Source organism: Rhipicephalus sanguineus, chromosome 4 (assembly GCF_013339695.2).
Source record: "Rhipicephalus sanguineus isolate Rsan-2018 chromosome 4, BIME_Rsan_1.4, whole genome shotgun sequence".
Lineage (NCBI taxonomy): Eukaryota > Metazoa > Arthropoda > Arachnida > Ixodida > Ixodidae > Rhipicephalus > Rhipicephalus sanguineus.
Window position 1 is genome coordinate 86,199,301 of NC_051179.1, and position 20,043 is coordinate 86,219,343.

At 50.7% G+C, this 20,043-nt stretch overlaps 1 protein-coding gene across 1 annotated transcript; it reads right to left on the reverse strand.

The window, feature by feature from the left end:
- Positions 1 to 819: 819 nt before the first annotated feature.
- LOC119391377 (uncharacterized) lies at positions 820 to 19,666 on the reverse strand. The gene is made up of 5 exons (XM_049415263.1): positions 19,462 to 19,666; positions 17,465 to 17,558; positions 15,385 to 15,853; positions 14,009 to 14,182; positions 820 to 1,184 (listed from the first exon to the last, which is right to left on the reverse strand). The coding sequence occupies exons 1-5, from the start codon at positions 19,664 to 19,666 to the stop codon at positions 999 to 1,001; spliced, it is 1,128 nt and encodes a 375-aa protein (XP_049271220.1). The 3' UTR covers positions 820 to 998.
- Between the last annotated feature and the right edge of the window lie 377 nt (positions 19,667 to 20,043).

A 20,043-nucleotide genomic window follows, 5' to 3' on the forward strand; every position in this document is an offset into this window, starting at 1 on the left:
TCTTCTCCAGACTTATCGGAATAACCATTAGCGAAAACGTCAAAAGAAAGCTGCAAAGGACGTGACGTTGGAGATGCTCACGGCGAATATGACTCCGACTACGTGTATTATGAATTGAATACATTTCAGCGTCCGATGCGAAGGTGTTACGTTAACTGCAGAGACGCCACCAAAGAGATGAACTGGTCGGTGCCACCAGGCAGAGCACAAGCATTTATTTTGCGCTTGAAATTTATAACAGAAAAAAGGGCACAGGGTGGATACAGGATTGCGCAAGGTGACTGTCAGAAATTTCCAATTTATTTCATTCGCCTGCCTCTAATATTGTATTTTTTTAACCCTTGGCTAAAGATAGCTGGGACACCCGGTATATTCGTTTTGCACGAGCGCGTTAACGTTCGGTTTTTTCTCCATGGCAGAAAAAGTGTGTGGTCTGGAACGCGCTTATGCGCCCTCTCGTGTATTTTCACTGCAGCGTGCATTGTGCTATCTATGCTTTGATTGAATATTTCTATTCTATAACCTCCCATCTTCTAAAGTTTCATAACATTTTACAAAACCACTCAATTCTTGGCCGATCCCTCACAGTGGGTCTGAGCCACAGATTTAACCCTAAAAGAAACGCTGCACAGACGCATCTTAAGTGTCGGCTTCTCAAGTTTGAGCGTTTGAGCACATGTGTTCTTTCCTGTATGAAACGCCACAAATAAGCCAACGCCATCCAGGTAAAGAAGGAATGAGCATTCACAAGGAAATATTTGCAGCGTGTAAACCTAACCTGCATCACATATTGATCTCGAACTGAGAAAAAAGAAAGAAACCAAGAAAACGCGATAACAGTCGTAGTCATAGTTCTTCCCGCGAGCTCGCCATGGCTGTCAAAGCACGTTAAAAATTATTTCAGTGCTCAACATTCAAAAGAAAACGCACGCCACCAGCGCATCAGTTCCGCAGAGTTCATTGACCTCCGATCTGTTGTCTCTGCTGTCCTCAAGTGTTCATTCTGAACGCTTCCTGCTAATGATCGCCGAAGGCATCGACGAGTATTCGCTGGCAGTCTTCAGCGTCCTGTGCAGCGCTGCGTCGTCCATGACGGTGCGGACGCGTGCAACCACGGGCGTTCCGAGCAGCGAGTCCAGGGAAGTGCCGAAGGAACTCCACGCCAGGTTGGTCGCGTCGGCAGGCTATGAGGGGTGTATAAATGTCATATCAGTTACATTCGCGCCATGTGAAATACTGCGTACACAAGCTCAATGAGGACGTTTTAAAAGTCGTGGTGAGTCTTTCAGCCTATGCTAAGACATGGAAAACAATACATGCTTGAATTGACGCAAAAAGACAACCACAAAGGAAAGGCACAAAAACTGGACGACGCGCGCCATTCGCATCTTTTCAAGTATGAATACGAACCAATTCGCCCAACTTTCCGCAGTGTTGCAAAACAATACGACATCTATTCGTCGTCGCGACGCTGTTGCGTTGTTGGATATCCTTCCTCGATCTGGAAATCCATTGTCAATACATGTTTGTTTTTGACGAGGGAATATTCCCGTAGTAGGTGCAATTTTAATAGCGGGGTTGTTTAAGCTCGGCAAACCCTTGTTCGCGTTAGTGAAAACTATCATAATCATGCACTGCCTCTGCTCCGCGACGCTCGCGTGGCTGTAACACCGTGTTCTCCGCTTGCACTTGCCTCGTGAGGTATCATGGCCGGACAAGAGAGGAGACACGACGCGCGTCGCGTCTCCCTCTGACCCGGTTTTGGTGTGCCTTTAACAGCCGAGCTGTTAGCACTGCGTTCCCCACTAACGATCGCCCCGTGAGGTATCATGGCCGTGCTAGGGGGGAGACATGACCCACGTCGCGTTTGCCTCTGGCCGGTTGTGGTGTGATTTGAACAGCGGATAGAGAAATAGATAGAAAGATAATAATAATATGTGGGGTTGAACGTCCCAAAACCACGGATGATTACGAGAGACACCGTACAGGAGGGCTCCGGAAATTTGAACCACCTGGGGTTCTTTAATGTGCACCTAAATCTAAGTACACGGGACTCAAACATTTTCGCCTCCATCGAAAATGCAGCCGCCGCGGCCGGGATTCGATCCCGCGACCTTCGGGTCAGCAGTCGAGCGCCATAACCACTAGACCACCGTGGCGGGTTTGCTCAGGCAGTGTTGATAACAGTATATACAAGCTGTCTCATTACAATATCTAACGCATATTGCTTCCTTCGACGTGAACTTAATATTTATTGTTGGAGCACGGATTTGAACATCTTTCATTCTTACACACGTGGAATTTGCACAAGTAATGGTGACAATCTAAACTATCGAACAAACTGCGCAAAATATATGCAAGAAACAATGTATTCAGCTCACCAACGAATTTAATTATCTGCACAGATAACGCACTGTTGAAGATAACCGCATCGTCGCTTTCCTCGACACAACCTTTAACTTCCGACCGCTCGCTCGTCCCAAACTGAAATATGCGCGCAGCATTTGGGACCTCTCATCCTCGTATTCTCGTCAGTTTCACGGAGAATGTTCAAAACATTTCTAGCGACGCATCCTGAACAACCACGTTTACACATACAGCGAAGATGAGCTGAAATGTAGTTCCAAAGTCGTTACCCTGTAACATCCTGTAAAATAGCTGTACTATGACTTTACCCAACTTCGAATCACCATGTCACTTCACCGGTTAGACAGAAGTAGTTCGGGAGAAGATGGACGCTTGAAGAAATACAAAAATCATCGACATGAGATGTTGCTGGAACTGACGTTTCGACAAGCAGACTTCTCCTGTTGTCGAAACGTCTGCTCCAGCGACGCCCCGTGCTTACGATATTTTCATCCCTTCACCAGTCAGGCAGTTCATACGCCAACTGCAGTCGTTCATCAAAATACATTCTACTATCCTCCCCGTTCCAACATATGCAAATAAAGCGTCATCGTTAGTTGCCACACCTAGTGAATGGAATGACTGTCTTCATGTCTCACCACACTACTTTAAAGGGCCCCTCACCAGGTTTGACAATTTTGAGCTAACGAGCGCAATGCATACACTGGGCGTTCACGATCACGTCTGCCAAAATTTGCAACGCTACGCGCCGCGGAAATGGGTCAAATTTCAAGATGAACGCTGCTCGCCCTTCCTCTCGCGGGCGCGCGCTTTAGAGAATGAGGGGATGACGTACATGAGAAAATGGCCCTACGTAGATGGTAGCGCTGTGACGTCGCTGCTCTAGGTAGAAGACTGTGCTCTGACGTCGCCAACAGTAGCACGTGAAACTGCGATAATTATTTGACACGACATGTGTAGTTTGTGTAATTTGTTGCTTGAATAAATTAATAAAACTTGAGAGAAATAATGAGACACACAAAGGGAATGTGTGCGTCTTTTTAATTTTTTTTTCGTGAATTGAAGCGAGATGCGGGGCTAACGTGCCTCCCTTTCCCATGCGTTCGGGTCCCCGCGGTTAGCGCATCGAGCAGACGCCAGCCCTGGAAACGAAAGTAATGTTCTGGCGCGTTCGAGCACTCATTATGCTCATTTATTCTACCGCGTCCAAGTAAACCTTAATGCGGCACTCGCTCATGATACCGCCACTCTCGTGCCCGTACAATTGTCTCAACTTTCATGCCCGTCCCGCAGAGACAGGCAGTACACCACAGAGAACGCCGACAAAACGCCCACGGCCGCTACATAAAAAAAAAATCACAGCATATCCACGGGGTGAATGATGATGAGTGGGGCGAAGCTACGGAGGGAATCATCTGTAAACCGTGAAACTCTTCCGTGAAATGCGCCCAGTACATAATATAAAGAGTGTGAAACATCGTGTATATATTAAACATCAAACTTTTATTGTACTGTTGGTTTACGTGGTCCCTTCATTATCACTTGTGATCGGTGAAATGCAAGGAAGAAGTCCGCTCCCGAGCGAAAGAGCGCCAAGAGCGACCGCATTCCCCGCTCGCCCTGTGCGAATTAAAGGCAAGGCTAGAGGGAAGACAGGACGCGCGTTCCACGACGCGAGGTCGGTAGCATGCCCAACGAAAGCCAACGGAACGCGATCGTGCAAGAGCTCCGGCTTCGCATCGCCTCATGGTTCCATTTAGCGTCCCAAAACCAAATATATTGCTCAAGGTGTGCCTTGCGTTTTTCGTAGAAATAATTTCTTTATCATGTACATTAAGACGAAAAGTTGAAAGCTCACTAGAGTGTATCGCCCGCAAAGTATGTCTTTTAGTGTGATTTAACTCTCGTACGGCAGGGTCCTCGCGCCGTTGCCGGTCCACCTCGCCCGTTGACGATCGGGCGAGGTGGCTACATACAACTACTACTACTACACTTTAAGAAAAACATCTGGCGTTCTTTCGTTCTGCTTTTACAAAACATCTGGCGTCTTTCGTTGGTTTATTTCATCAATCAACGGCGTTTTGAACAAAATTTTTATTGTTTAATCACGCACAGGAGAAATCTCACCAGGCACTACCTTGGAGGTAAACAATGGCTGCTAATGGGAATGAGAGACAGAAGAAGTCGGCTTTTAGCTAACACTTACACTTCTACTTCTACTAACGTTTCCTACTGGAACATGCCAATGGCTGCTAATGGGGAATGAGAGACAGAAGAATTCGGCTTTTAGTTAACGCGCACGCTGCGAATTTTTTATTGTTCAACAACGCACAGGAGAAATCTCCCACCGGCACCACCTTGGAGGTCAAAGCGTAAGACTTGTTACTCACTACTACGACCACGACGACTACGAGGGACGAACGGGTGCCGCCTTAAGGAGCTTCGCCCCTAAAAAGGTAGCGGCCGTGCAACGCCGCTCGCGTGCTCGGGCTGGCTCGGGCACGTCATGCGCACGTGACCATGCACGCGCATGACGTGTTCATGCGTATGTGTCAAGTGAAGAGGGCAGGGAAGGGATTTGGCTTGCTAAGGCTACACGGGGCGAGTGGCAAGGGTTTGAAACTCACCTCCTCGCATCATGGTTTCGCGCCGCTACAAAAATTTTTTTTCTCAGATCGTAATGAACCGATTTGAAAAATTCTTGCGGCATACTGCTCCTCATTCGGCACACAGCAACTTGCAGCGTCTAACTAAAATTTGCTATGTGGCCTGGTGAGGGGCCCTTTAAAATCATCACGTAGCATCATCGAAGCGCAGAAAGCCCACCCTTCACGTAGTAAGTCTTTGTGAGAGTCCTGCCCATTGAGGTAATCCAAAGACATAAATCAGTAAGTTTTATTAGAGTGCACCGAGCAACACTCATGTTGCCCTTCCAATCACCTGCGGTCGATCAGTTCATTTGCTGTTTTTGAAATATTCGGAAAAAGGTTTGTAAAAAATAAAACTGGTTCTAGTTCAAGTTAAGAGTTGTACATATCATATCGAAGCGGATGTTCAATTAAGATAAGGACAAAATAACTGTCAGGACAGTTAATGAAAATTAATTGAATGAGCTCATCGAAAGAGCGGACGCTTTTCTTTTAAGCAGCTGGGATCGTTGCGGCACCTGGCGGATAAGTCTCAACCACGCGTTTGCTTCTACGTGGACTCTGAGATGCGTTTCGGCAGAGCGAGGAAACAAAAAGCATTAGCTCAGGCAGCCACCGGAGCTAATCGCGGAGGCCACGCAGCAGGACACATGAACGCCGACGTGCGTGTGCCGCCACAAGACACCAATGTCAAGAATCAAGGTCGCCTCAAATTTTTACTTAGTGCTTAGTTCCCGGGAATTCTTCACACTCCAACTTTCGAGGAATACACTAAAGTGTTTCATGGGCGCGCTAAACAACTTACCCTGGCATATTTTGCACCCCGAAACAGGTATTGGTTCATTTTGTAGAAAGTTTAGTCATGACGTGGAAAGCAGTGTTACATTCGCTTCGTCTAGCTCATTCTACTGTGCTAGCGCTCAGTCGCTAAACGGCCCAATGTATCACGATAGCCATCGAGCAAGTGAGCCGGAGCATATGGCTAAACGTCACGATGCTCACTTGCTCATGGCCACGTGCTGCGCTGTGAGGCTATAACTGCTTGCCCAGCCCTGTAAATCTAATCAATTCATGGCACGCAGAGCTGACAGCACAAGATTTGCATTTTCATTTAACGGCAACCTATTCACATATATCCCACGTGCCTCTTGACAAACCATGAAGGGTCGCTCGATGTATTTCTATTCAGTTGCCATCGTCGCACGAGGTGCTGGTCCCCTTTCGTAAAAAAAATAAGGGTAGCTTGCACTGGAGGCGCAATGCTAAAGAGACAGCGGAGCTGATGAGCAGCTTCGCACTAGTGGTGCCAAGCCTGAAGGAAGCGCTGAGCTGGGCGACCGTCCTTGTTTCTATTTTGTTTTCTGTTTCTTTTTCTCTCTTCTCTACGTTATTTCTGTTTTTCTATCTCTCTGTTTCATTCTATTTGTTCGTCTCTTTTTCCTATTTCTTTCTTTTGCTAGTTTTCTTTCTTTCTCTTTCTTTGATTCTGCCTCTTTCTCAATTTCTTTTCCTTTCTGCATTTCTTTCACTCGATTTCTCTTTCTCATTCCTTATAAGCTATGCTTTACTCTCTCCCCTCCTCCTCACCATCACGTCTCCTCCTCCCCCTTACATCCTTGTCCTACCCCCTTGCTATATGATACTGCCACGCCCACTTCTTGTCTTGTTTTGATTTATTCGGGTTTGACCGGCAGGGATGGTTATCAACGCTCGACGCTGTCCGCGAAGTAGTGTTCTAGAAGCGTCGCGATTGTAGTAGATCGGTTTTTTAAGATTGCGCCCCGCACGCGAATGTTCCAGCTTTGTCTAGAGATTACGCCGCCACCAGCGATATTGCTGGAAAGTTCGATAGCGCCTGTATAAAAGCCGACGCGCGTGACCGCTTGTCAGTTGATCGACGGTCGACGCTCTGTTCGACGCTATCAGTGTATTGCTGTAGTTTGAGCTTCAGTTTTCCGGCCACAAGTTCGGCCAAACAAACAGTTTCATCTCGGACGTGCCGACTGCTGTCTTCGTCGACGTCACGACAACGTGACATCTGGTGGAGGTGCTGCTTCATGATCCGGACGCCACCGCGGAGCGCTGACCCAAGCCCAAGCCGCGAAGAAGACGACTCTGAGGATAACCCGGATCCTCGAACCAGCCGCCGGCAGAAGGGACTACAACCAGAGTACGGGCTCCTTCCCGAAAACGCCAGGCAGCTGAAGACCGTCGCATCGACCGCCGAGACGATGACAGACCCCCTGCCGCCTACAACGGTAGTGATGCAACAGCCAAGGGAGCCACCAACTTTCCGTGGGTCGTCGTTTGAAGACCCGGAGAGCTGGCTGGAGACGTACGAGCGAGTCGCCGCCTTCAACCACTGGGACACTGAAGAGAAGCTGCGCCACGTCTACTTCTACTTAGAAGACGCCGCGAAGACGTGGTTCGAAAACCATGAATCGAGCCTTAGATCCTGGGACCTCTTTCGGACGACGTTCCTCAATACCTTCGCGAGCATCGTCCGCAAGGAAAAGGCCGCTGCTTTGCTGGAGACAAGGGCACAGCTACCGAATGAGACGGTCACTATCTACACGGAGGAGATGACGCGACTTTTCCGCCTGGCCGATGCTGCCATGCCTGAGGAAAAAAAGGTGCGCTTCCTTATGCGGGGAGTGAAACAAGACCTCTTTGCAGGATTGGTGCGGAACCCACCGAAAACTGTCACCGAATTCCTAAACGAGGCTACAACAATTGAAAAATCGCTCGAGATTAGGACGAAGCAGTACAACCGCTCAACCCTATCGACAGGCTACACCGAAGCGCACTCGCTAGGCACCGACGACCTACGGGAAACCATCAGAGCGATAGTGCGGGAGGAGCTGCGCAAGCTGTTGCCTTCAGCGCAGCCTCAAGTGGATTCGATCGCCGACATGGTCCGCGAGGAAATCCAGCAGTCGCTGGGCACCCCCTATGCAGCGCAGCCGCAGCTGCAAGCAATGAACTATGCTGCTGCAGCCCGACGCAACGCCCCTCCTCCTCGCCCGCGTCAAGACGCCGCGCCGCCGCAGCAGCTCCGCCGCCAGGCACCGCCGCCACCACCAACGACGCCATACCGCCCGCCGACAGGACAAGGATGCGCCCCCCGAAAGACCGACGTTTGGCGTGCCCCTGACAACCGCCCGCTCTGCTACCACTGCGGGGAGGCCGGCCACACGTACCGCCGCTGCCAATACCGACAGATGGGACTACGAGGATTCGCCATCAACGCGCCGCGACCGCAGCAAGGCGAACGGCCTCGCGACATCGACGACTACCTAACCGGAACGCAGTGGCAAGAACGACGACCTTCCCGCTCGCCTTCGCCGGGCCGCTACATGTCACCGCACCGCCGGCAGTACACTGGCCCAAACCGCGGCCGGTCGCCTAGCCCGTATCCGGGAAACTAAAGGCAGCAACCGATGGAGGTGCGGTTGCTGTACGACGAAATGCCGAAGATCCTCCGCGGCCGCCGCCGACGACAACGAGACGAGACCTGCAGAACACGACGCGAAGCAGACGAAGCCCTGCCGACGAAACCTCGCGGATTGAAGAAGACCCGACGACACAACATAGAAGCAGCGGAACATACCGACGCAGCCGTGACCAGACGCCGCGACCCAACCGCAACGCAAGACGACGAACTAGCGACCTCGACGTTATCATCGACGGCCACAACGTCACCGCTCTCGTCGACACTGGGGCCGACTATTCCGTCGTCAGTGGGCCATTCGCCACCAAGCTGAGGAAAGTAAAGACCGCTTGGAGTGGACCCGAAATCCGGACAGCTGGAGGCCACCTGATAACGCCGATTGGTGTCTGCACGGCGAGAGTCACCATCAATAACTTTGTAATCCTACAAAACTGCTCCAGGGATGCAATACTTGGAATGGACTTCCTAAGTGAACACGGCGCCGTCATCGACCTGAGGTCCGAGTCGATAACACTAACCTCAGATAAAGCGCTCCCGCCCCGCGCGACGCCAGAGAACCATGCATTGAATGTGATAGAAGAGCAGGTGACCATTCCGCCGCGTTCCAGCGTCATTATTTCCATCGGCACCGAAAAAGCTGAAGACATCGAAGGTGTCATCGAGAGCGACCAGCGTTTGCTGCTAGACCGTGACATTTGCGTTGCAAGGGGCATTGCTCGGTTGCATGAAGGAAAAGGAAGCGTGATGCTAACGAACTTCAGCCAGGAATACAGACACCTGAGCAGGGGCACGACGATTGCATACATCGAAGAAATCTTGGCTGCCAGCGATGCGTTTGCCTTTTCAGATTCTGACGAAGCTACGACGACGATCCCTGAGCCACCCTTCGACATAAACCCAAGTCTTCCCGCTCGCCAACAGCAACAGCTTCGACGCCTTCTGCAGGAATACAGGGACTGTTTCTCGTCGTCATCGCGGGTCCGACAAACGCCCCTTGCTAAACACCGCATCGTAACAGAAGAAAATGCTCGACCACTCCGTCAGAGTCCCTACCGGGTTTCGACGCGGGAACGGGAGGCCGTTAAGAAACAAGTCGATGAAATGCTACGCGACGACATCATCCAGCCGTCCAACAGCCCGTGGGCGTCTCCCGTGGTGTTAGTAAAGAAGAAGGATGGGACCCTACGTTTCTGCGTCGATTATCGTCGCCTGAACAAAATCACAAAGAAGGACGTGTACCCTCTCCCACGGATAGACGACACCCTGGATCGACTCCACAACGCGAATTACTTTTCGTCAATGGACCTCAAGACCGGCTACTGGCAAATTGAAGTCGACGAGAGAGACCGAGAAAAGACCGCCTTTATAACACCGGACGGCCTGTTCGAGTTCAAGGTCATGCCTTTCGGTCTTTGCTCGGCACCTGCGACTTTCCAACGAGTCATGGATACTGTGTTAGCTGGCTTGAAGTGGCAGACTTGCCTTGTTTACTTGGACGACGTCGTTGTGTATTCCTCGAACTTCGACGAACACCTCCAGCGACTTCAATCCGTACTTCAAGCAATCAAGAACTCCGGGCTCACCCTGAAGCCAGAAAAGTGCCGCTTCGCGTACGAGGAGCTCTTGTTTTTGGGTCACGTGATCAGCAAGACTGGAGTGCTCCCAGACCTGCAGAAAACAGCTGCCATCGCCGCTTTCCCGCCACCCACCGATAAGAAGGCCGTGCGCCGATTTCTCGGCTTGTGCGCCTATTACAGACGCTTTGTCAAAGCCTTTTCACGGATCGCCGAGCCACTAACGCAGCTCACGAAGACCGACGTCGAATTCAGGTGGCAAACAGCGCAAGTCGAAGCATTTCATGAACTGAAACGACGCCTGCAGACACCTCCGATAGTTGCGCATTTCGACGAGTACGCCGATACGGAGATTCACACCGATGCAAGCAGCATAGGACTCGGCGCCGTCGTTGTGCAGCGGACGGGCGGACTGGAAAGGGTTATCAGTTATGCTAGCCGGTCGCTGTCTAAAGCAGAGGTCAACTATTCCACAACAGAAAAGGAGTGCCTCGCCATCATCTGGGCTACGTCAAAGTTTCGCCCCTACCTCTACGGCAGGCCATTCAAAGTTGTGAGCGACCATCACGCCTTGTGTTGGCTAGCTAACTTGAAGGACCCTTCAGGTCGCCTCGCGCGGTGGAGCCTAAGACTTCAAGAATTTGACATTACTGTCGTGTACAAGTCCGGAAGGAAACACTCCGACGCCGACTGCTTGTCTCGTGCCCCCGTCGACCCACCAACGCCCGACGACCAGGATGATGACAGCTTCTTGGGAGCCATAAGTACCGAAGACTTCGCCGAACGACAGCGAGCCGACCCGGACCTGAAGGGTCTAGTGGAATACCTGGAGGGCAGGACCATCGTTGTCCCAAAAGTATTCAGGCGAGGATTGGCATCATTTTCCTTGAAAAACAACGTCCTCGTAAAGAAAAACTTCACTCCGGCCCGAGCCAGCTACCTTATCGTTGTACCTTCGGGACTGCGACCAGAAATTTTGCATGCCCTTCACGACGACCCAACGGCTGGACACCTCGGACTTTCCCGAACGCTCGCACGGGTACAAGAAAAGTACTACTGGCCGCGCCTTGCCGCCGACGTCACTCGCTACGTAAGGACGTGCCGAGACTGTCAGCGACGGAAGACACCGCCCACAAGACCAGCAGGCTTCCTTCGGCCGATCGAGCCTCCTCGGCGACCATTCCAGCAGATCGGGATCGACCTCCTGGGGCCGTTCCCAACGTCGACTTGCGGAAATAAATGGATCGTCGTGGCTACCGACTACCTCACCCGCTACGCCGAAACAAAAGCCCTGCCCAAAGGCAGTGCCGCTGAGGTAGCCAAGTTCTTCGTTGAGAACATCGTCCTTCGACACGGCGCCCCAGAGGTTCTCATCACCGACAGAGGTACGGCGTTCACGGCTGACCTGACTCAGGCGATCTTGGAATACAGCCACACAAGCCACCGCCGCACCACCGCGTACCACCCACAGACCAACGGCCTCACCGAGCGTCTAAATAAGACCATCGCCGACATGCTGGCCATGTACGTCGACGTCGAACACAAGACGTGGGACGCCATCCTTCCGTACGTGACCTTCGCGTACAACACGGCCGTACAGGAAACGACGCAGATGACGCCATACAGATTGGTCTACGGACGGAGCCCGGCAACGACGCTCGACGCCATGCTACCAAACGTGACCGACGAGGAAAACATCGACGTGACCACCTACCTACAGCGCGCCGAAGAAGCACGACAGCTCGCCCGCCTACGGATCAAGAACCAGCAGACGACTGACAGCCGCCGCTACAACCTTCGACGACGCCACATGGAATACCAACCCGGTGACCGTGTATGGGTATGGACGCCAATACGACGACGAGGACTTAGTGAGAAGCTTCTTCGACGATACTTCGGACCGTACAGGGTACTTCGACGCCTCGGCGCACTCGACTATGAGGTTGTCCCTGACGGCATTACGAACTCTCAGCGGCGCCGTGCGCGACCTGAAGTCGTCCATGTCGTGCGCCTTAAGCCGTTTTTTGCGCGTTAGCGAGCCTCGGGACTATTTTTTTTCCTTTGTTACTGTAATTTATTTGTGTATGCACTTTTTTTCTCTTCTATGTTCTTTCACAAGCATCGGGACGATGCTTTTTCAGAGGGGGGGCAATGCCACGCCCGCTTCTTGTCTTGTTTTGATTTATTCGGGTTTGACCGGCAGGGATGGTTATCAACGCTCGACGCTGTCCGCGAAGTAGTGTTCTAGAAGCGTCGCGATTGTAGTAGATCGGTTTTTTAAGATTGCGCCCCGCACGCGAATGTTCCAGCTTTGTCTAGAGATTACGCCGCCACCAGCGATATTGCTGGAAAGTTCGATAGCGCCTGTATAAAAGCCGACGCGCGTGACCGCTTGTCAGTTGATCGACGGTCGACGCTCTGTTCGACGCTATCAGTGTATTGCTGTAGTTTGAGCTTCAGTTTTCCGGCCACAAGTTCGGCCAAATAAACAGTTTCATCTCGGACGTGCCGACTGCTGTCTTCTCGACGTCACGACAACGTGACAATACTATACAAGGCTGTGCAATGGTCAAAAGTAAGAGGACACCGACCAAAAAACACTTAAAAGTAAAAAAAGACGTTTCGGCTCCCGTACGGGGGCCTTGTTCATAAAGTGATTTTTTCTGAACAAGGCCCCCGTACGGGAAAAGAATCATTTTTTTTTGTGAACAGGGCCCTCGTACGGGAGCCGAAACGTCTTTGTTATTTTTAAGTGTTTTTGGTCGGCGTCCCCTTACTTTTGACCATGACTGTTCGCAACCAGACGAGGTTTCGTCGAACTCTTGATTTCAAGGCCACGCTATGTTCTGTCAGCGCGCCTGAATAGCCGAGTGGTTAAGACGCTTGCCTTCGGATCGTGAGTAAGCGGGTTCAAATCCCGCCGCCTACCGTCTCTTGCCTCCTGCTTTTAGTGGACCCGTGGTCAGTAGTGCGACTTGCCCGATTTCTGTGGCACATACCCGTTCATGATGATGATAGTCTTTGGGTCACGGTAGTCATTTTACCACGAGCTGGAACAGCTTCCATGTTAAAATTCACCGGGTTCCTTATACATTAACCTAAAACGACTCAAAGGCGAAAGCTATTTTCTTCTCAATTGATGTATTGAACCTCCCGCGCACCGTCAGAAATCTCTCTGCACTTATCGTGGTTTTGCACTGCCTCCAGAATTGGAGGCATTGGAAGCTTTCTCCGCTTCATCTATTTTTGCACTGCCTCCGTGCTTAGCCCACTTTCGACCAAGCGACGATGGGATGTGGTTACGTCATTATGTGAGGTCACGTTAGGTGACGTCGAAAAGACGTCACAAATTTTGGTGATCTGTGACGTCATGTGATGATGATTGTTTCCATCATTCATTCTGACACCGACGCCACGGAAGGCCACCGGACGCCAGTGGCCAATTCTCGCGTTTTAATAAGCATCTAAGGCTTTCGCCTTATTAAAGCCTCAAATGTTGAACATTTCCTGCGTTCGCTATAATAAACGTCGGTTCAGATAAACCGCCGGATTACATCACACTTGAGCAGACTCAGGGAATTTTCAGTTCGAAGACTAAAAGCTTAGGAATTTCCGAGACACGTCAGTGTAGGATAGCGACCAAAACCTCCTTGATAGCGACTAATTATTTCATGAAACGGTGCTGCACATACCTAGCCATAGGCGTGTGCAGGGTTCCCCTTCAAGAGGGGGGGGGGGGACGGCGAAGGCGGGCGATGGTACATCGCAGCGCCTCCCCTCCCTATTAAATCAATGTATGGGACAGACGTTGCACCCCCCCCCCCCTATTTGACAAGCCCGCCCCTCCCCCTGCGCACGCCTATGTACTTAGCCGATTTATAGCAAGACGCTGCATTTGGGTCTAAGGTTTCTAAATAACGGAGGTGATTGGGTTTCTGGCTGGTGTCACATGCGCAGATATGACTCACTTGGGTTGGTACGAACGGCTCGTGTTCATTTTCGTAGTACACCACCGTCATAGAAGACGTGGCAGGCTCAGCCGGGAAAACCACGTGCCTACTGACTGCCTCGGCACCCCGAGGTCGCTTGCGCCTTCTCGAAGATGTGGACAGCGCCGACGGCAGCTCACTCTCGACTCCGGACTGCAGCGCTCAAGAAGTGGCCAAGACCATCCGATCAGGTATGCACGATACGGTGCTGCGCCACAACTGATTACTAGATCTAAAAAGAACAACAATTGCAGGGGTTTTACGTCCCGGAACCGCGATATGATTATGAGGGACGCTGCAGTGGATGGCTCCGGAAAATTTAGACCAGCTGGGGTTCTTTAACGTGCACCTAATTTTTGTTCACGCTACTCTAGAATTTCGCCTCCATCCATATGCGGCCACCGAGGCCGGGATTCAATTCCATGAGAACTAATTAAACCTCGTTTTCTGCGCGGATAAAAAAATACTGAATTTGTCAGCAGTAGCTTATTACGCTATCTCAAATCTTGGGGCTGTACGTGGTGTGACCACGACATGATTGTGAGGTGCATCATAAATTTCAGACTCCGCACTAAATCTAATAAAATGAAGTTGTGTAATGTGCAGCTATAGATCTTCGTGCAAGAATATTTTGTATTCCATTCTGAAGAAATGCGGCAACCTTTTTCGGGGATGATATCCGCAACACCTAACCGCTATGCCACCAAGGCATTGGGGAGGGGTATCTTGCTATAAGCCGTACGAAAAAAAAATGGCTCCGAACAGATGAGGTGGACGCATATTCGCCTGCATTTGAAACGCACAAACTTTTACAAATAAGATGATGCTTTAGCGTTTCAGAATAAATGCGCACGTTGGTTCAGGTATCCATTTAGTTTGGTCTTTTTCAATTGTTCTCGCTTTTTTAATTGAACGTTATTGCCTCTTATTTTTGGTCGAATGCTTATGGGACCTAAAACACAAAACGCTTATGTACAGCACAATGCGTGGATTCTCATTGAATAGTCCCATATGGACATATTGAAGAAGGAACATGCCACTAGAGTATTTCTCATGGCCAACCCTGCAGTTTCAGGACGCTAAGTTCCAAACATGAAATATAACAGTACTTTTCGCGCCGATGCAGTCGCGTTACGGCAGAACCAGTTGCTGCGTCATCAACGCAGCCACGGAGCAGAGAAATCGCGATATTTAAGGTGACGTTACACAGCCGAAAAGACTCCATGAAGAACCAGCTTACGTGATGGTTGTATGCAGCTGACCATCACGTCTATCTTTCAGAGCGTTGAGGCAAGTATGCGGCACCGATGCGCCAAGGCGCGCCTGCAGCAAAATAGCCACACATCGTTACTCACGCTCGCCTCGGCCGTGCTGGGGTTCGAGAACTCGGGGTGATCCGGCGGTTCAGACGACGTCGACTGTGCCGTTTCACCGTGTTCCTGCTGGACCGCCGATGGCGCCAACAGCAAGCTTTGCAGGTGTGGGTACTTGGCCTGCGCTTCCTCGCAGCTCAGCACTGGCCGCACGAAGGACTCGTCGGGTGCAGTGCGCAAGCCTCGCTGCTCGGTGAGCTGGTTGGTGGTTTCCGAGGAGTGGTCAGCGGCCACCGGCTGCCCTTTGAAACCGTAAGTAGACGTGCCGGTGTCACGAGACACGGGGCTGTCTGTCTGCTGTTGCGCCCCCACTGAGTCGGTGTTTTGCGACGACGTTGCCTTATGAATCGGCAAGGTTCGGTCAACGACGCTGGCTTGGGACAATACTGCAAGCGTCGTAGTAGACTGCTTGCCGCCTTCGTAGTACTTCGTCCAGCGCGTGGCGATGTTCCTGCAGCGGTCGTGGTTTGGTTCTCATCAACACGTGAAGCCAACAAGTACGGTACTCACGGATTGAAAGAGGACACTCAGAGCGCGTGGCCGCCGGTACATGCAGCGCCGCTCGTGCGTGCTCATGGAACCAAGGTGTTTCATTGTGGTATATAGCGAGGGGGAGAACATCTACGCAACAGAATCGCTCCTTCCAGTCCCCAACTAGCCGGCCTGTAGTTCACCACACTGCCAGCGAGGTGCTGCCAGGTTGTCGCGCTTTCGTATGCCGACCGAAATTACTCACCGATGCACGCGCTTTGGCGATACGGAACGCATGTTGTGCAAGTGAGACACATGATTCTGCTACGAGATGGCGCCTTACATGCGTTCGTTGACGCTACATCGCCCGCTGCTTGCAACAAGAGGCAGATCGGGCGCGTCAAACGTAGGCGAAGGAAGGGGTAGAACCAATACCACCTAGATGTAGAACACAGACACTATTTCCCTTCACTGCGATTGATAACCACGACGATAGAGGGCCCTGCACTTGAATGTTGGCAGAATGTACTGCTTACATTCACGCTGTAAGGCGCAATCTCTTAGCTGAATCCTGCGTCTTCCTTTCACAGCATGCGTGCCGCATCGCCAAAGCACGTGTAATGAGGGCGTCCTCTGCTCGCTCCTCAATATATGAGGTGCGCACCGGTGAGCCATTGCGGCTGGCATACGAAAGCACACAAGCTTTGCAGCGCCACGCTGCCAGTGTGGTGAACTACAGGCCAGTTTGTTGGCAACCGGAAGGAGAAATTCGGCTGCGTTGATATTCTCCCCCTCGCTCTATACCGCAATGCAACATATTGCTTCCATGATCACTCACTAGTGGCGCTGCATGTACCGGCAGCCACGCGCTCCGAGTGTCCTATTTCAATCCACGAGTACTCTATAATGAATGCAGATAGAGTAGAAAGCCAATGAAATGTTATTTAAACGTTACCTGAAATGTAAGAACCATAAAGCGTTGGTTCGGTAGGAAAAGAATTATAAGTCATCCGAGGAGTCGAAAGTTTGGAGTAGGTGGTAGGTGCTCAAAGGTTAAATAAACGCATAACATTGGCGGGAACTATAAGGCCAGTGACAAGTGAGCGCGTACACTGATTGCCTCTGCCTTTAAACCTGTTCAGTTTGTTTCGCACTGTGCAAGTCTTTTAGAAGCTAACTGATAAGGCACGGATTGTATGTGCAGATACATATGTTAAACACCCGCCTGTAGTAAAATTGAGCTACATGACGCTTGGTAGAATAAAGTGGATTTCTGCAATGCTGCGGAGAACCTGTAGAATTTAAACATGAATCGAAATTCATGTATATTTAGAATTCACCGTCTCTAATCAGAAGAGATCTTTATATTTGGCAGCGGACCCATGAGTACATTCAGGCTATTCAAGAGGCGCGCTTTTAGTCTTGGCAGATAGAGGTGCGTCTAGTGTCGAGTTATTGGCGTATGCATAAAGACATATGCAGAATTTCTTGATGACAGTCAACAAAGTGCTAAAGTACTGCTCCTTTTTAGACACAAACGCGAAGCTTGAAGTGTGCCCAGCAACAGTTGCAGCAACAAAGAACAGCCAACCTGTGAACGAGGATGCAGAGGCAGCACACGAACAGGATGATCAGCCCAGCGCCAGAAACCAGCACAAGAAGGCTCATCCAGGGGGTCGCGGGCGCTGGGGAGAGGAACCATAGGAATTATGGGAAGCATCACAAGTAGAATACTCTCGAAAGCCAATGTACGGCGAAAGTACGGCTTTGCGAGTAGATAGTAGGAAAGCACGAAAGTATAGATCCAGCGACCTTGTAACTCTTACACTTGTAACAATTTTAAGAAGAAATCTCATTTTCTGTTTCACTTGACATATGTCAAGTGAGGCTGGATACTTTCTAAGTTACAGGTACTCATTCTCTCCGTGACCTTTAGCGCGGCTAAGTTAATAAAGGACCAGTAAACAGGCGCCGACTTTTTTTTTGTGCTTCTCACAGACGAGCTCGGTAATTCGTGTAGACAGCCACGGCGATCACATTTCATGAATATCACAGCGCTTCGTGCGGCGCAGGCGCTCCATTTCGAAAAAATTCCCGCGCCCCTCTCCAGCGCCTGTCCAATACTCCTCGTACGCACAGTGACGTAATCTTGCTCACGGGCAATATTACGTTGCACCGATTTCGTCTATTGGTCCTCTGCACTACGTAACGGCGCCTTGGCCCTGCGGTGATGCGGTTTTGGCCGTGCATTTACCGCGCTTCTTCACCGCGCCGCTAGGGGGACCATGGTGCCGCTTGGAGGTAGCCTTGCTCGGTCGTTGGCTGCGTGCCGATGAGGTAATCGCCGACGTCCTGTTACGCTCCCGAAGCGGGCGTAGTCCCGACAGCGGGCTACGCCTACCCCTGTTGGCTGTCGAAAAGGGTGGGAAAGCCGAGCGAGAAACCGAAGCCAACCGAAGCAGCTTGTTCTACACACTGTAACTTCCTTACTACAACACTTACTCGTAAAATTCGTGCGGCAGCACGTTCACACTGTACAAGTGCGCAGTTATCGCTTAATCACACATTTGGAGTGTGGGGTTGTTTACTGGTTCTTTAATGACTATCCAAAGTACAGGTTGGAACTGGTGGATGGAGACACAAGGTGCTATAGAGGTTGTGTGAACCAACAGGAATAAGTGGTTCAGAGAGACTGGCCATGGTTTAGATAGGTAGACGTATCATCGTCGAAGGCTCCTCATCATCATGGGATTGTTTGTTTGAAAGGGTTAGCCACTGACGTCGCCACGTGGTGTTCCTTTCGGTACAAGTACCGAAAGGAACACCACTTGACGAAATGAACACCTCGGTACTTGTACAGGGAGGAACACCGCGTCATGTGTCATCAGTGACTAACCCTTCCAAAACTATCCCGCCAAGGAAGATGAGGCGCCTGTGACGTAGTTCGGTGTACCAATAAAAATTCCGGCAAATCCCACGCATTGTGGAAATCGATTTCATGCGAAGCAGCCAGCGAGTAGCTGCCTATGTTTGACTTCTTGTTCGTTTGTTTGGAGGCAAGCGTTACGAGGTGGGTCGACGTCTTTGCGTGAATGCAAGACGAATTACAGGTTTCTGTACTCGCATAATATATGTAACACTGGGATTGTGCAGTACGTGCCGGGTCGAGCCTGAAGCAGATAGAGCCGACACTCACTTGCTGCTGACTAGTTCTCAGAGTACAGACAGAATTGATTGAACCTGGTTTTGCGCATACACAGCCAGGATAGTATCAATGACTTGCATTTACAGAATTGTAGCCATCATCTGGTATAGTAGTACGAGAGGTAGTATTACGACTGGAAGGAAAGTTCATGAAGTCACATAAAGGTTTTCAGTAAATCCCATGCGAGTTCTCTCACTGCGCTGGCACAGAGAGCAAGAATGTTCCGGTCACGTCGTCGTTGACTATAAAGCAGTTAACCGACACAGCGAATACAATGCGTTTGCGTCATCGTAGCCTCTGTTTTGCAGTAGGAGCGCATCAAGTGCGTCCATGAGATTACGTCCAAGATATTACGTAAATGTGAATATTTTCCCTATACGCACTTGTGGCGTGGATGACGGTGCAGTTGTGCTCGTCCCAGGGTCGGAATCCCGGCGGACAGCTGCACCGGCCGGCCAGGCACAGCGCCGAGGAAGAACAGTTGGCGTCGGCAGTGCACGCCGCTCCCAGAGAAGGCGGCAGTAAGGCAGCGGCTGCCATGCGGTGGGCGTGAAGTTCGGGCAAGTGGGTTGGAAATTCATCGGACATGACATTGTCTCTATGTTGAAGACAACTAGAAAGGCGAAAAGCTGCAACTTGATAAGGTATTCGCCTCAGAGTGTTTCTGGGCTTTGCGAAGCAAGAATGGCTGTTGAGAACGCAATGTTGAGAGCGCGATTTTAGCAAAACAGACATTTGGGCTAGTTGGTAACGATTCACCTTAAATTAAAAAAAAGATGGGGCGCGGTACAAAACAGGAACAAAAGAAGAGAACAACGGCACAGCGCCTGGGTCGCTGTTCTTTTCTTTTGTCCCTGTTTTGTACTGCGCCTCATTTTTTGCAAAGAAAATATTTATTCCGCAATTGGTGTACCTGCATAGAGAAAAAAGCCGAACGCTATAAAATCCTTGACATGAAATGTTCC